At 35.6% G+C, this 18,271-nt stretch overlaps 1 protein-coding gene across 1 annotated transcript in view; it reads right to left on the bottom strand.

The window, feature by feature from the left end:
- Positions 1–732: 732 nt before the first annotated feature.
- LOC116173478 (homeobox protein araucan-like) overlaps positions 733–18,271 on the bottom strand; it is a 66,335-nt gene continuing 48,796 nt past the window's right edge. Inside the window, exon 2 of the mRNA XM_031490974.1 lies at positions 733–1,185. Within this exon, the coding sequence (XP_031346834.1) occupies positions 733–1,185 (453 nt within the window). The remainder of the gene's footprint in view (positions 1,186–18,271) is intronic.

Consider the following 18,271-nt stretch of genomic DNA (forward strand, 5'->3'; position numbering starts at 1 on the left):
CGGTTCATTTATCTTTCGATCACACGATAATCGTACACATTTTTCGAAAGATCGCAAGGTTAAACCGAATCGTGGCGGCTTTAAATAACAAGGGAAAAACAAACTCAGAAGCTTATTACGTTCGAGGCAAAATCGAGTGCTTTTAACGACAGATGCAATATCGTAAATCTAAGTACCCTTATTGTCTTTTGTCTTGATATCGTGCAGATCGGTAGAAGTACATTATATATACGCGCAGTGGTAATCAGTGGTAATCACCAAAGTGGTAATCAAGCGGCCCCGAGTGGTAATTACGATGTGGCCACCCAGGATCGGCATGCGCCAAACGCTTTCAACCTTATTAAACAATCATTTACAACTTCGCCACATTTACCAGTCAATTAAGAGAAACTGTGGCTTAGATTTTATCGGCGCGTGTGAAATTTCCATATTCGAATTTTTTCTTGGTACAATATCGCGAACAACGACGACCCCCGCGATAAACTTTGGAATCATTAATTATATGGAGAAATCGAATAGGAGGTGATTGTTAATGAAGCAATTTGCCAACTAATTCCGTAATTTAAAATCACAGTAGGCGATTAAGATTGCTTATGTGTTTTAGCATTGTTATCGTCGAGCGGGGGCAAACAATGTAACTACTTATGGAGTTTGTCTTGGAGCTTAATGTGGAGCACGCGCCAAGTCGCTGTTGTTATTAGTTTCATAAACACGATTGATACCATGCCGGTTTTAATTAATTTTTGCACAAACACGAATGGGGGAATTAATGTGGTCAACGGACGGTAGAGAGCTTGCGATCTTAATTAAATGTGACTGTAGCGTAACTGATTGTAAAGTACTCACCAAAGGAGAATAAAAGGCCGAGCTGTCTACTCCTATGCTAGGGTAAGGGTTTTGATCTGTCGAAGGATAAGGGGTACCGTAAACGCCTACGCTTCTCGGGTACTGTAGAGCTGCTAGGCGCGCCGAGTCATATTGGCACGAACATACACTTTGTCCTGTTACTGGATCTGTCACTAAAGGTCTTCCCGATTCGCAACATTGCGTTGGTCCCGAATTCGACGTACCTCCGGGCGAAAGGGCGCCCCCGGGACCACCGGCCGAACCACCTGGACTAAGCGAGCCACCTCCAGACGCAGGTGAGGACGCGGAGTTTGTCGTCGTTTGACCCGAGACTAATAACTGAAACAGAAATAGAGCCGATTTAGTGCTTCCGTGATGAAATTGATTTAAATCACGGGAAGTAAGGGCGATTAAAAGGCGATATTTATATATTATATACTTATTTTAATTGAAAAAATCTTGTGGTACATCTGAAGGATGCCCGATGCTAATTTGACAGGATCTGACTTTGCAAATCGCTCATATAAATTCCCGTTTAATTACAACCTCTTTGTGAAAATATCCTGTCAATTACACTAAATTTATATTAACAACGGCACCGAGGCCATGAATTCGCTTTGACTCCAATAAAAACAGAACAAATTGTGAAATTCCAGATTTATGGTTTATAGGTATTTTGTTACATTCGTGAGGAGGCGTCTTTGACACGGCAGAAGAATGTAGTTGTTACCTATAGATGGGAAGTGAACCGAATTGGTCAGAACTCATTGCGTTCTCTACGTTCCAAAAGAACTATGCATCTAATCAATTTGCACCTGAATTTCGATCAAAATAGCTGTTTATGACCTGCCCGTAGGAGATCCTTAGAAAGGAAGTCATAAAACGGGGGAAAATACCAGGAAAATTTAACTAATGACAAAGAAGGCGAAGAGTATGGAGCAGTACACAACGCCACTGCCATTTTTAGACAAAAACCGATCAAACTGTCCATTTCTTAAGCAATGTTGTAAGCTTCAATTATTGTCTACATTTATTTTCCTTATACATTATAGATAACCATTTTTGGCAAAACGATAATTAGTTTACTTAATTAGCTATAGGTCAGGACCACAAAATTCACAGTTCGCCCCTGAATTTCTGATAATATACAACAAAGAGTGTCCCAGATCGAGTGGGTAGTAAGTAGCGTTGGGCAAAAAAATCGATTAATCGATTATAATCAAACGATAATCGATAATCGGGTTTGATTATTCTATTAAATTAATCGATTAATCGATTATTTGATTGATCGATTATGTGATTAATCGATTATTTGATTAATCAATTATTTGATTAATGGATTATTTGATTAATCGATTGTTTGATTAATCGATTATTTGATTAATCGGTTATTTGATTAATCCATTATTAAGTAAATTTTAATTGATTATTATTAGCTGGATTATCAGTTTACGCAAAAAGGAGCACTCACAGCTCACAAGTATTATTTTATTTTATAGCGGATGTTAAAACGTCACTTTAAGCAGCTAAAATGAATTAAGATTGTATCATCAAAACTAAAGCACACCTCATCGGAGAGTAAGCTGCCTAATCATTTATTTTTATTTATTTATTTTTATTTTTGACCTTCATTTTCAAATGGGCAGGGTTTCAGCCAAGGCTGTTCTACCCACCAACCCACTATGCATTTGCAAATATCCATTCCCGAACCCGGATTCGAACCAGGGACACTTTGTTGATTATTGATTAATCGATCTGCCTAATAATGAACGATTTGATGAAAAGAGTAATGGAATTATTTTTTATTTTTATTATTAAATAATTAACGTATTAATGCATACAAACAGATATTTATCACTCCTTGTATGTGACAATCGACTTTTGATTAAACGATTAGGCGATTAATCGATTATTTGATTAATCGATTAATCAGTGTAATCGATTATTTTTCATAATCGATTATCGATTATTCAAACCCGTAATCGCCCAGCCCTAGTAGTAAGTTATTGTTAAAAATACGGAGTTAGGCTAAATCTCGGGTTAAATTGACAAAGTCTCAGCTGAGCAAAATTATCCCCATTATCATAAAAAACAAAAATACGTTCAAATCACATCTAAAGAGCTTTCTGTCTGGGAAAATTTTAGTGTGTAAGATTATCCTAGGACTAAAGCCATTCTATTAAAGAAATTCTTGGAGTATTTTGGGGAGTTTCAGAGTGGCGGTTTGTCAAAAACTCTTGAACTAATTACTGGTGTAATTCAAGGGGAGATTTTTATTATTTCTACGAAGAACGCTCTAAAAAAATGTTTGTTCAATTTAAAGAGATTTCAAATAAAATTTGTGTCCTTATGCAGGGAAATTTTGAAGGAGATTCCTAATAAGGCAATGAGGAAGAATGCGGTTAAGAGAATTGTTAGGAGGATTACCATAGAAGTACTAAAAAGTAATTGTTTTAAAGTGCCGCCTTGATTTACTTCTAAATTCCTTAAACAAATTTCCAAGGATGTTTCAACGGAAGTGATTTGTTAAAGAAACTTACATGTGTGGACATAATACAGTTTTCAGTGCGTTAATGTTGTGTAGAAGTGCACGTGTGCTTACAGCCCTTTGAATTTTCTTTCGAAATTGGTTTCTAGTCTATAACTTTTGATTGAGAAGTCTGATCGAAAAAGTACGAATTGTTTTGGATTCTACGCACCGAAATTAATAAGAAAAAGTGTTTTCCTGAGAAATTTTGGTGCAGTCGATTTTTGGTAAAAAAGGAAGGTTATACACTGCCTTTTTTTGAGCCTCGAAAAAAATTGTCTCAGATTGACCCGAAAAAAAATTTTCTTATAGAATGTAGCCTGTAGAATCCATAATTTCAAACAGTTCCAAGATTGGGCTACTGGTTCAAAAGTTACAGTCCGTGTGTTGTTTACTCTGCGAAAAAATGGCAAATAGGTCAAGAAAAATATTGGAAGTCGCTTTTTTATACACCGTGCAATCATTAAAAATAATAAAAAAATCATTTCAGAATACATTAGTATTTTATTGTCCATATTAACTCCATTTTCATTTTTCAAAAAAGTATTTAATACAGTTTGTAATTCGAAGTATTAGGGCCAAATGGTATTAACTCCGTTTAATTGACTTTTTAATAACTTTTTTGGCAAAAATAATGAAAATTTTTGAAAATTAGAAAAGGGAAAATTTAAGGACATCCATATTTTATTTTTTAGTTTAATTTTTTTTTTTAATAGTTATTAAATAAATATTTTGTATTAATTTTAATGTCTTATAAATTTTCAAATCGCTCTGCTGTAAAATTTAATTTTTTTGAGTTAATACAGTTTGGCTCTCAGGTACAGACATAGCTAATCAAGTTCTTTATGAAAATCTCCGAACATTCCAAAGGTACCCTTAAGAAAATTTTCCAGGAAGATTTCCAAGAAAACATCGAAGACGAAAATTTATAAAATGATTCCGAATAGAATTTCTAATTTAACACATTGTCAAGGAGATTTTCTGCAAATTGCTCAGATAAACTTCTACGGTGTGTCTTAAAGTAGGTGCCGAAATGGGTAAAATAGGTGTATTTCAGAGCGTTTGTTAATACGCTACGAATCCGACGCAGTTTTTCTTTAGTGCGGAATGAGGAATTCGCTCGAATTTGCTTCCGTAGTCAAATTAAGTGTTTATTAATTTAGAGCTGCAACTTGACAACTTTCAGGTTCACGTACGCACAGACAGATATGTTAAGTAATACTAATTCTTCGTATAGGTATATTAGAACGTAACTTCTCAGATTAACACCTTTTTGGAAAATTTTGCACAGGAAATTTCTCTTTTCCTGAACCACCCTGACGATTCGAAACGATCGTTCGAAAAACAGAACTAATTCCAATTTTGCACACCGAAAAATCTAAATTCCCTATTCGGTAAAATCTTGCGATCTCTCCTCTGCGGCTGAGAGACTTCATCTATAATATCTAAGCTAAGCGAAGGGCCAGTCAAAATCGACAATAAATCAACAAAGTATAATGTAACTCTGATTTTTTAGTATATTATTGGACCCATTAGGGTAGGTGTTTGCTCTATATCTCCTAAATGCTCTAAACTATGCATTTTTTGACGAACGCCATTATATACGTTTTTGATTAAATGTGTGACTAGTTATGCTCAATCTGAGCTCTGTAGTTAGTTACCGAATTACTGCACTTAGAAAATATCCCATTTTTTTTCCAAAAAGTGAAAATTATAGCTAAACCATTGATTCTTGTTGTATGCACTTTAATTTGCTTCAAATTAAGCGCAAAGTGGGGTATGTAGGCCTATCAAATAAGGTAAAATTTCTCCAGAAATGTTCCAAATCCTTTCTATCTTTTTTTTTGGCGTGGTAATGAAAAAGAAGGCATATTTAAAAAACGGTGAAATGTATTTTAATATGCAGTGATATTTATTAAGAACTAGACATAGGGATTTATGTGTATTGTTTTTCCTTATGTGTACTTTTAAAAGACAAAATCTCTTCTAAAGGGCGTCTAATTTTATGCAACCAAAATAAGAGATAAAGATCTGGCTGTCATATTAATTAATTTGTTACTTTGGCTTCACAGAAAATAATCTCTTACGCTCCTTAAACTGTTACCGGCACTATACCAATTGATAATATCAACTTTTTCTTCAGTTGAATAAATCGCATACGAAGGAATATAAAGATACGGAAGCCAAAGCAACAATATTTAAATTAATTAATGTAACAGCCAGATCTTTATTTATTTTAAGAAGTTATTTTTGTTGCATAAAATTAGGAACCCTTCAGAACAGATTTTGTCATTTAAAAGTAGGCATAGGGAAGAACAATACACATCCTATGTCTACTTCTTAATAAATCGCACTGGATACATAAGTTATGAAAATTGCAAAAATCAATCCTCTTCAAAGATGAATAAGGGCAGCGTTCTGGCACGGTTCCTCAGAGAATATTTGAGCCCTACTTTCAGGGAAGTGTAGCCACCTTTGCATCGCTTCTTGCCGGCCAGATTCTCAGCACGAAAGCGTAAATCGTTGAGGGTGTTTCGTCTTCATCATATAGGGCAACTAGGCACGTGTCGCCGCGGCTGCCGTGACTTGGTGCGTGGCATCTGGGTCGAGAAAAGCGATTGCTTGGTCCACTAGGGCTTGATTCTGTCTTAAGTGGTACCACATTTTCATCTTCCTATTCCAGAAGAGGGCAGAGGTAGTGTCGCATCCAGTAAATGCGTGGACGATCAGTTCAAATCCAGGTGGGACCTCCAGATTCGAGTTTCAAGAGGCCACAGAAATCAAACGCACCCACAAGTGATCCGACAGTTTAAACTTAAAATTGTGGCATTCCAAGGATATTTTGCCCAAGCTCTTCGTTAGAATACATCCAATAAGGTTTTAAAGGAAATCTAAAGTTTTTAATCTCAAGAGGGAACTTTAGATGGTTCTCAAGAAAATGTTCCAGGGAGGTTAAGGTACCTATGAAACAGTGTTTTAAGAAGTTTCTTAAGAAGCTGTTCAATTAAATGTCTACTAAGGGTTTACAGAATACTTCGTAGGGCTTTTCTGAACACAACAAATTCCTGAGATTATAATTAAGTGCAATATTTCCAAGAGGATTATAATTAAATTTTCCTTTAACAGAGATCTAATGAGATCTTATGAAGGTTTTCAAGAAGTTTCTAGTTTACGCTTTTAATCACAATTATATCTAAAATAGTAAAATAGATCCTTTAGAAAATGTTTTAGAAAATCTTAATTCAAATTGTATTCCAAATTTCAAAAACATTGCTAAAGAAATGTTTAAAGGAATGCGAAAGGATTTCTCTAAACGAGACTAAAAAAGATACCCGCATTCAAAGAATATTCCTCGACAGATTTTAAAAAAGAATTCCAGGAATACTTCAAGATTTTTAGAAGGGTTTTTCTAGAGGAATTCTTATTAAATTCATAGAGTGATTCAGGGGGACTTTTAAGAAGAATCCTTGAACACATTTCTTTATACCTCACCACGTAAAGCACGGAAGGCAATTTTTTTTCAGTTACTGACTCTAAGTCAGGTACAGTGGAGGAAATGAAAATAGAATTGAAAAATCTCTGTTGCGTGCATCCAACTTTATTATTTGTTTTAAAATTGGGTTCGCACTGATTTCAACAAAAGTGATACAGTTTTAATAAATCAATATCTTACAGGTAGAATATTTATTAAAAATAGTTTCGGCAAAAAAAGCTATCATCATTACGAAACAGTTGATTGTTCACTGCTGCACACCTGCTCAATTTGTTGTTACAATGGCAGTTTCGCGAGAAGGTGTTAATTTTTAAGATTGGCGAATTCAGGAAATTTCCAGATGAACTAGAATACTTTCAATATGATGGCGCTTTCAGCTTCCACTGAATCAACTTTGGCTTTTAGGCGGATCGTTACATTTTTGTTGGTGCTGTGTTTCCACTTCTCGTTCTTTTAGTCCGCTACTTATTTCCGTTGAAGTCCTTCTTTTAAAGGAGAAATTGAACGAAGCTCCGTTTCTTTAGTACGATCATGGACTATTAATCTATGGTACGATTATGCACATCTTAGATCTTCCGGAAGTGAAGCAGGTATTTTGAGCTACAGAAAAAAATATTTCTAAAGCGAGGTAGCGCAGGATATGAATCCGTAACCTTTTTCCTTGGCGACGGGCCAAATACTGGTGAAATCCACGAATTTTTGGCGAAATACTTTTCCTGTTGCTATAACATTATACTGATATTTTTCTTTGAATTGACTGAAGCTTTGTGTACGTATACAGCAAAGGACTAAAGGATCCATCCACCTAATAGAAACAAAGAGGTGGATGAAAAGAATAAAGTTTCCAGCCCTAAAAACCTAAAAATCATGTGGGTAATAAGAACAATGGTGTAACAAACTAGTCACCCGATTTTATAGTAACATCCAGAATAGTTAGGTACCTAACGCAATTCATACGAGCGCCGAGTATAGCCCAAATATTAATTCGCTCTAATGTACTTAGATAATTATAACTGCATTAGCCATTCCCGCACAAGCATTGACCATTAACTTTGGATCATAATTACATGGCCGGCAGTAAATTAAGTGCTGTTTTGGCGCAATTTTAACATCGCTTGTGAATGCCTTGAATTCAGAATGAACACGAATAATTACATATGTACATAAGTTCGATTGTATGTATATTTAAAGGTCGAAAATTGACTCTTTTGACCGTATTATAAAATGTATATACTATTATTAACATAATGGAAGCATCTAACAATGAGAAAATCCAATCAAATTCAATGACGCGAGAATAACATTATAAAACCTTCCTGGGCGTGGATTTTGCTTTTTGCGAATTTCGTGAAGACATTTTCTGACGCAGTATTGTGGGGGTGACGAATATTTTAGGGGAATTATACCTAGTACAAATTTTCCTCGGCGTTGGTTTTTGCGGACGATATTACGGTGGTTAATTTTCTTACAACCGTTCTTACTAGTAGGTACTCTGCTCCCTTTTGAAGCATCAGGTCGACAGATGTCGCGAAAGGGTGCTGTTTTTTTTGGTTACTTGGTTCAAAATGTTAGCTGTGCGATCAAAAAAGCAACACCATAGTCCATGTATTTACCAAGTAAAATGTTCTCACAGTTCTAATTTCCAAAAAAATGGTCGCCATTAATTTACCAGAAAAGACCTCTTATGCATTGATTAATGATTCCTGTTTTGAGGGAGGGTCCCCTCAGTCACGCAAATAATAACTGATATTGCTTGCCTAAGCGTCCAAATCGAGGTCCAAATGCTCCCGAGAAGTTTCTTTCCTCTGCAGTTTGTACTTTGGTGTAAGGAAACGAGGGAGCAGATACTTTTTTGATGCTCAAATCTGTGTATAGTCTTGAAAATAGTGCACCTACAGACACTCCGGCTTATTTTGCAAGTACTTCCATTTTCATCCGTCGATTAGACAGCAGTAAATATTCAACAAGTTACGGTTTCCTTAATTCTTACCCCAACCGATCTCCATTAAGTGATTCGCTACCAATATTTTACTTGAAAATAGGGCCGTTAGTACCGTACACCTGGGTCATTCCTTCGTGGATAAGTGTCACAGCATTTATAATAGCTAGATATAGATAATTCAAAAAACACCCTCGGATATTGATTTTTCCTTTAACAGAAAATTTAAAAGAACGTACGAAAAACGTTAGGCTTCTGCAATAACTAAAATTAAGGCCTCGATTGATGCTATTAAGTGCAATAGAATATTAGAATCTTTGTAAATTTGGTCGTATTATTTCTGGAAATACTAAATCTCCTTTCATACGTTTTTTAACGCACAAATTGGGATGGGATGGGACTATGTGCAATAAGATGTTTATAATGAATAAATGGATTATACACATATAGAACGCATTTGCAAATGAGTACCAAAATATATACCTACTGTTGGCGCTTGTCCGCCTGTGTGCGAAAAGGCGTATGTTGTCTGAGGTCGAACCATAACATAACAGAAATAAATAAAAACTGTTTGAATCTCAATTCACTTCATTTTTCCAATAAGCAATCACTCAAACATTTATGGAGTCCTTCATCAACAAAGTAAAGTTATGTGAGTTTGGACCCCAGTGCTGTTATCCTTAAATCCAATCTTCCAATTTGAAGAAAAATGACATTATGACCTGCGAAGCTTTCAAATTCGGGTGGGGGAAACGAGTTCGATGAGTCATCATAAAAACTGCCCAGTTTTAAAATCAAGTACCATTTAGAAAAATTTGGAAAGTGATACTGATCATTTGATCATTGTTTAGATTATTTTTTGATTAGGTATACCTAATTTGCATAGTGAAATAACTCGTAGGTACATATGAGTTTGTAATTTAATGTCATTTTGCACGTAATTTTCAGTTAGTAGTACCAATTCTGCACAAAAATTGAATCTATAATAACAAGAAACATGCAAGGATTGAGTTTCTCTTTTCTATAAGTTCCATAAACTCCCTTTATTTTTTTAAAATTTCTGGATTGATTACCTACTTGCACCCCAAAAATTCGATGCAAACGTGAAAATACATTTCCGAGTGTTCGCAATTTTTTTCGAGGGTAAATGTGGGAAAATGCCATTTTAACAGGGTAAATTAAACCTGGTAGGTTCTTGGTGTCCTCTTATGGTCTTAGCGCGGATCTTGGTAATTTTATTCCTCATTTTTTTAACTAAATAAATACAAAAATACGAAAAAAATCTCTGTTCAGCCGCGAATTGAGCTATTGTAGGATTATGGTATTGATAAATACAACAATTCCACCTGCTGACAAAGCTAATTCTAGATTTTATTGAGTAAGTTACATTCTTAGATCATATATTTTTCCATAGATATAGCCTATAGCCACTAAATCTGTGCTAACATATGCGATAGACATAACCAACATTAGAATACCGATCATGCACACTGAGCATTTCACTGGTGTGTGGGGTGTTTTTCCTTAGAACATAAAGGGGTTAACGATGATGCGGTTCACACCAGGCGCATGTAAAATTCTTCCTGGTCTTGTGTATTAACGAATGTGGTTTAAAATTGGATTTGTACTTGGTGAAAAAAATCACACCGGTCACATTTTAAATATATGACTATATAATGTTAAGATATACTTTATGTTTGGTGACGAAAGCGCACTGAGCACACTTTAAATCCTTGGTGACCGCGTATGTTAATAAACGCGTTTTATAATTAGATTTATCATTCGTTGCATAATAATACTGGACACATTTTAAATTATTGGTAGTCTCGTGTGTTAAAATGCTATTGCGCATGTGGGGTATTCTACTTACGGTGCAAAATATATCTCTGGGTCTGTTAGGTATGTTGGCACAGATGCTCCTTATTGAAAGTAAATGGGATATGTACTATTTTGGTCATTTGTGATGCCCAGATGTTCGTTAAAGCTTAAACTGGAGGACTAGTAGTGGTACAGACGGACAATTGCAGACAATAGTGTTCAGCTAAAAATTGCCCTTTTTGAGTGCTTGCAGAAAACAAAGTATATTGTTTCTATGCACCTAGAAACCACTTTCTTTCCAATCTAATCATTTTACTGTTTGCAACCCCAGTGATGGACCATTTTAGTAAAGATTTAATGATCGAATTATACGGGCATGTATATCTCCCTACTAGTACTGCAATAATTATTAAATTTGATATATTTCCGCGGGCGATGATACTTCCATTTGCAATGCTACGATTACAAAAATCAAATACGCAATTTTAATGGACATTCTTGCAAATACAACCGGGTAGAATCGGTAAGGTGACATGTACGCGTAACGAACAGCTGGACATTACAAATGACCAAAAAGGTGTGATCTTAAGCTGCATGTTACGTGGTGAGCCACTCGTCAGTCGGTTTTTAAACGCGCATCAAAGAGCCCCGCTTTCTGTTTCTCGCGTTAAAAATGAACCAGGAGGAGAGCAAGCGTCTCATTGAATTGTACGAAAGTACTGGTATTTATGGGAAAGATAAAGTTCACCATAATCGCATGAAGAGAGAGGATGCTTGGAAGGAACGACTAGTAAAAAATTTTCGGGCAGTCTAAACGCAGCTCAACATTAATATAACTGGCGGCAAATGGCTTTATATTATGTTTCCTTTGTTAATCAGAAAGGAAGTGGCGGGGTCAAATTTGGGGATTCTGCAAAACTAAAACACAGAACTCCCTTTTGAGCTTTTATTTCCATAGGACAAACTCTAAATAAAATTCAAGAAAATCTATTATTGAACACAAAATACTAAACAATTAATTATTTCTACACTTTACTATTTTAGTAATCATTATAATAATTAAGTTTACGCGTACTAATTAGTCAATCGTAAATCCTTCATCTTCGCAAAAAAAAATAAAAAATTAATATTGCGCCTATTTAAAAAAAACGTTGCCATTCATATGTCAGTAAATCGCTACCTTGAATTTTATTCTGACATCTTTTTTAACTCTGTTATTCAGAAAAAAATGTTTACGTTTACCTTTTTATAATGAGAGAATGAAATTTGTTTTTCTCAGTTTCAATCGAATTCGAATCTTTACATTTTTCAAATACGAGTTCTCTCTAATTTCCATTTTCAGTAATAACGCCCTGTATAGTATAGATACCTACAACAGACATTGAAATAAAAAAGTAATACTAAAGTTATCCATGACACCCTGTATATTTCCAATGGGAATATTTGAGAAGATTCGAATAAATCTTGCGGACTTTTGATGAATTTTTCTGAGTATTCTTTTGGAAGCTCTTTCCATAATATGGGCGTAATTACAACCGTCACCAAAGGTTTAAAATCAGTATCCCATATGAATTTTCCATATCACTGTGTTATCTTCATAAAAGTCAGCAAAATTTTACTGATTTTACATTTTTCCCGAAATTTTCTGTTTTACCTATACTTATACCTACATTTTTAATTTTCATATACGCAGAACATGTTTATTAATATTAATGTGTCAGTTTTGATCTCGGTTTTGACATACTTAGGTACACACTACATACGTACTTTTTCTGCCCCCTGTCACTTTATCAGACTCCTGTCAAAGCTATCACATTAATATTAATAAACAATTTTATATGACAATTGAAATTTGTCAAAAATGTAATGTAAAACTAGTCAGATTACTTGATGTGCCCATTTCCTGGCTTTTATATGTATATAACTATTAAATGAACTAGTGCACACGCCTTATTAACGAGCGACCCAGCTCGTTCACATGATTTTGCACTTTCCGTCCGCCCGTCTGTGTACATGATAACTCGTGAACGGTTTCGAATTTTCCAATTCTGTTTGGAGTCATAGGTAGACAATGGCCAAGAAACTGACTGATTAAATTTTGAACTGTCCGCCCGTCTGTGTTTGTCGCTCGTTGTTTATATTGGTTTGATGCAGTTTATTTATAAAAAAAAACACAAAGTTTTGTAGATTTTGTCAAAATTTAAACTAAGTATTCCTTTCATTTTGTTTCAGGATTTTGGAGAGGTTTAAATTGGACTGAATTCGCTTCGTATCAAGTGTCTCAAGGTAAAGTACATTTTTATTTTTTTCATGTAGAATCAGTCATATGTAACTGACCGAATTGTTATGGAGAAAGGAGATTATTGTCAATTGAAAATTAAGTGCCAGTTTTCAGACTGTGAAAACGAGTGAACGGACACTCTACAACTCTGATTTCGTTGTTTTTATTGATGTTATCTTAAGATGATTATAAGTTTGACGAAACAGATGCAAATTCAAATATAAAGCACATCAGGCGGGGACAACTTATATATAACAGCGCATGACCGTAGAAGTTTCTGGTTCCCCAGCATTTTTTAGAAACATATCTTCTAGGCCCATTCACTGTATTAGTAATTATAAAATTGGAGATTATAACCTAACAGCTAACCACCCACATAACATACATACATATTCAAACAGGAACCCAAAAATAAATGACCCCGTATGCATAATTGAACCACTTTTGATGAATTTAGCACCAGAACATTAGGTATTAACTGTCCAGACCATGGGCCTTCGAGAAATTTGGTTCCTTCGTACGATTAAAACCTTTCAAAATAGGTATAGAAGAAAATTCAAAAATAAAGCTACAAAATATCAAATATCGAGGTATATGACAGTAGCAATTTTATGAAAAACCTGCCTTGGTAATTTAATTAAAAGGCGAATTCATAAACATAATAAACCATTAGTTTATCTGAACGAGTATTTCAGGAAATAAAAAGCTTTTCTAAATTTGTTTTGTTTCCTCCATACATTATATTTCAATGAACTTATAGTGTTTAAAAGACAACCGATTTTTAACAGCCCCACAGAAAATAACATAAATTCTCGTTTTTAAACCACCTAAAAATCAGAGTACTGTAGTTTATTGACTTAACGATGTTTTAATAACTGTAGAAATCTTATATAATGTAGGTATAAAAACGAAACGTTATTTTTGATACCTGGACGCTCTTATTATACGCTCTGTATCGTCGAGTTACAAAGTGGCATTAGAAATCTCTTCGCATATACAAAAAGAAGATTATGAATGCGACTTAGTAGCTAATTGCCAGAGAGACGTTTATAAAAGTTTACCGCATCGCAAGCATCAGACTATCTAAAAGACTTTCACCTGCATGACATTCTCCAGGCGATTCCTTTGAGTCTGCTTGCCCTATAGCAGAGAATTATATTGATTTTGAAAAATCCCCGCCTAATTAAATAACATCATCCGTAACAGATATTTTCACACCCCCAAGGCAGTAAATCAAAATGAGATTGATACATTTCACCTACTCAAATCCTATACTTTTGTATTCAAATTTCGTGTCGCAATTATTGAATTTTAATTGATCTACGTGTAGGCTTTTAACGTATATTGTATGACATAACGTCGTATAGTTAATTGTATATTAAATCAAACCCGTTGTTTTTCTTCCATTCGCCTTTTTGATTAATGAAAACGTATTCAAAGAATTTAGTTAACATTAAAAACCGTTGCTAAGTCAAAACGTAAATCTTCATAATTTATGTTTCGAAAATGTCGCGTCACCTCTTATAACAAAATCGCGCGGATTTGGGAGGAACAGAAATGCCGACTGTAAATATTGTACAGATGTCATCTCGGGAAATATCCAAGTCCACTTAGAAGAGCAGGACCGCGAAACATATGTCGATTTTCAATAAACATTCTCGGGACAGTAGCGTAGATCGAAAAATTTAAATTGAGACAGGCGTGGGTGTTGTGAAATTGTTTATTGGGGCATTTTCACATTCCAGCGCGACTTAATTGCTTTTTAGATGAAATTTACGCTTTTACATATAAATTTTATAAAAATATCCAGAGCCGTTTTATAAATAGAGAAATATTTAGGGAGGCATTTAAGCAAGGATTAAATTTCATTGCGCCTATATGGCGTTAATTATGATAATTTATTTATGTAATATGGATCAAATACGCCTACGCCACTGTTGAAATAATTTGATGTAGATTTGTGTTTGAATAGCATAGCAGTCGGCGTATTAGATATTACAGAGCGATCCACAAGAGCTCTGTAAATGTTTGCATCCCCATTGCTTTTGTTTGCTTCGCTCTTATAACATATGATTCAATGCTAATCGCTAATTACTCGACAAAGATGCACAGCATTTTAACAACTTTCATTTTTTTTTTACATAATCCGCTCACGGAACTAGATTTGAAATAGTTTTACACAATTTTCACATTAAGAGAACTCCATACTTGTCTACTTAGATATGCAAACTGTTGGGTACTAATATTTGACATTCATGGATTGAATGATAAATCAGATTAATTACAGAGGCAAAAAAAATCATTCCGCAATCTCCCAGTTGGGCAAACGTAGTAACTGCGGGATATTTTTGAATTTTGCACATTAACGCTAATAAAATATTAATCCGGAATTCCAGAGATCGTAGTTCAAAGCTTGCCGACGCTATGCGCCATCAATGAATCATTAATTGCCCGCGCTAATTACATTATCACCTAAGGTTAATTATTAAACTAAGTCAATTAAAAAACTCGAAAAACCGGCTCAAATTTGGACATTAGAATAACGCGCGTACAAGGGGTTTGCAAAATCGATTATGGGACGAATCGATCGGTTTTCGAACGTTGACTCTTTAAACTCATTATAGAGGTGGCGAAGGGTTGCGTCGGATGGTGGAAGAGCCGGCTCCCTTATAAATATGCGAGCCCGTCGCATTAATCGTAAAAAAGGAAAGCCCCCAAAGCAAATTATAAAACGTTTCAAGACGATCTTTTAACAACTCTGGAAAGCGAGCGACGCTTTGGATTTGGGCATGGATCTAATTTACTGGCGGTTTTACCTGTGACGCCGACGGATATGGATAGCCAAACTGTGCGTAAGTTGCCATTACACCACGTCCCTTTTTAAGCACTCAAATTCACACACGCACAGAGCAGTTTTCGGTCCGCACAACACTAACTACATGTCCAGGGGTTGGTTTGCCGTCGACGGAAAGGTAACTAGCAACATTTGACAGAGTCATGCGAGGTGTGCACCGTGCCGTTTACAGAGCGACTGGGGCACACTACCTCTAGCGACAATGACGGGAAGTGTGCCACTTGGGGGAATTCCCGTTTCGGGCGGAGTTTCCGATAACAGCCACTAGTTACATGGAAAAGGTGGGATTCCGCTTCGATCCCGTACGGGAGTTCGTGCCCCACTCCTCGGGCGACAACCCGTGGGCGGGGCCCGACACCCACCGCGGGGGGCCGGAGGCGGATCGAACAACTATCTTGTTTATGGGGCTCTCAGATCCCGACAAATCCCACCTCGCACAACAAAAACACTAACTGAATTTATTGGATACAAGGTGTTTGTCTGAATGAATCGTTGGTATCATTTGTATTCTGATTCGGACGAATGATGCTCCTCTTTTTACATGAAAACCCACTTTACACCTTGTGCCGTTTGGGTCTTATTGTCACACGAGTGCTTACAGCAATAAAGATACGAACACATATGCTCTGATATGTTTATTAAATGTACAAGCACATAAAACTGTATAATCGCGATAGTGCGATTTAACTCTTTTTTTAACAGGTGTTTTCTTTCTCCGCTACAATTTTTTGCTATTTTTACAGCTTCAATTGGGGAAACTGGGTCAAACCGATACCCGACTAACTTTGCTCTTTTTTATTTGAAAACAGCGCCCCACTTTTTGGTACGACTCTATTTGCTTCAACAATAAAGTTTCTCATTCGTTCTCAGTTTAGAAGGTCGAATTGTGACGCTCTAGCTTATACTCAACATTTACAATGCTGTAAGTAGTTACAAACTGTAGATGTACTGATCATTGACGAAAGTGGCATGCACTGTACATGACTCTGGAATAGAGCTAATATAGAGTTATAAAAAAAAAATTATCTTGACATAATTATTTACATTACGCGCATCATTTATGTTTTATCTGCCTACTTCAATTTTATGGAGAAACATGGAGGAGGTTGTACATACCTAGGGTAGGTATACATTCTGTGCGTAAAAGAAGTAGGTACATTTATGCAAATTAGGCTTTGCATGAAATCTTAAGTTTAGAGATTGTAACTTGTAAAATTTCTGAGAATTTACTTACGTCCTCCAGCCTATCGGGAGTTAGGAGTGGGGAATGAAATTTTGGATAAAAGATAAAATTTCTGTTTTACATGCGATTATTTAAAATTAGGTAGGTATATTGATATTGGGAGTTTAGTTTCGCAAAAGCGTGTAGGTATACGTACACACTGTTAAGGATACGGTGTTAATTAAATTATGCGATGAAGTTGTTAAAATAAATCCAAATCAGCACGAAACTCACTTTTGCTCGGGAAAAATGATTTATTTTGAAGAGAAATAAATAAAAAACTGTAATCAAACGCGGTTTAGCATTAAGAGTAGTGTAGTAGAACTTAGAAGTGTTATTTAGCACCAAAAGAGATTTACACGAGAGGGGTGAGATCTACTCCCAAAGCGAAAATAATTTATTACGAAGTAAAATTAATCTCCATCAAACGCGGTCTAAAATTAAACACAGGAGCAGGAGGAGGTGAGATCCAGCACAAAAGAAACAAAATTTGCTGATGACCAGCACAGACACTACCCGCATGCGCAATTCTACCCAAACGCTTTGCAACGCTTTTTTTGTCTAAGAACATGTGTACCAAATTTGGTTCCAATCGCTTGAGCCGTTTGGCCGGAAATGAGAGTACCTACAAGCAGACCGCCAGACAGATCGACATCATCGAGATTTTGTTTGATTCGGTTTCCTGACACTTCAAAACATGAACTCGTATTTCCGTAAAAAATGTGAGGAGTCATTTTTGACCCCAATGCAATACCTCCCTTACTAACGCGCGGAAAATTTTATGGGGAGAGGAAAACTAAAATAGTATTTTCTGTTTCTGAATGGTTGGCAGAATTCTATTTCCCTCCCCTGCATTTTCAATCTTGTTTGTTCGCAGCTTTTTATTTATCTCACTTATTAATGAATTTTTTTGTTACCTTTTGCCCTGCCTATTGCATACCTACTACCCTAAGGTTTAATCGATGCTTCGTACCCTTATAAACGGGGGTATAAAAAAATCGGATATCACAACTTTGTTATCCGGAGGTTTTTCAACATGAAAAGCTGGTCTAAAAATTACTTATAGACGGAGAGCTGTTAGCTACGGAAAAAAGTGACTTATCGCTACATGACTGATTTTTGGTGTACCTAAAGTATGCTGATAATAGTGAAGTAGAAAAAGTCATGTCTACCAGCGAGATCCCGTGGTTTAAGGTTAGGAGGGGTGGCTAAATATGTCAAATTTTAATTAAATTTGATTAAAAACTGCCGATTTTCCGACTATAGGTATATATTTACCTCTGATGGCGCC

The sequence above is a fragment of the Photinus pyralis genome, unplaced genomic scaffold, assembly GCF_008802855.1.
Source record: "Photinus pyralis isolate 1611_PpyrPB1 unplaced genomic scaffold, Ppyr1.3 Ppyr1.4_LG6, whole genome shotgun sequence".
Classification (NCBI taxonomy): Eukaryota; Metazoa; Arthropoda; class Insecta; order Coleoptera; family Lampyridae; genus Photinus; species Photinus pyralis.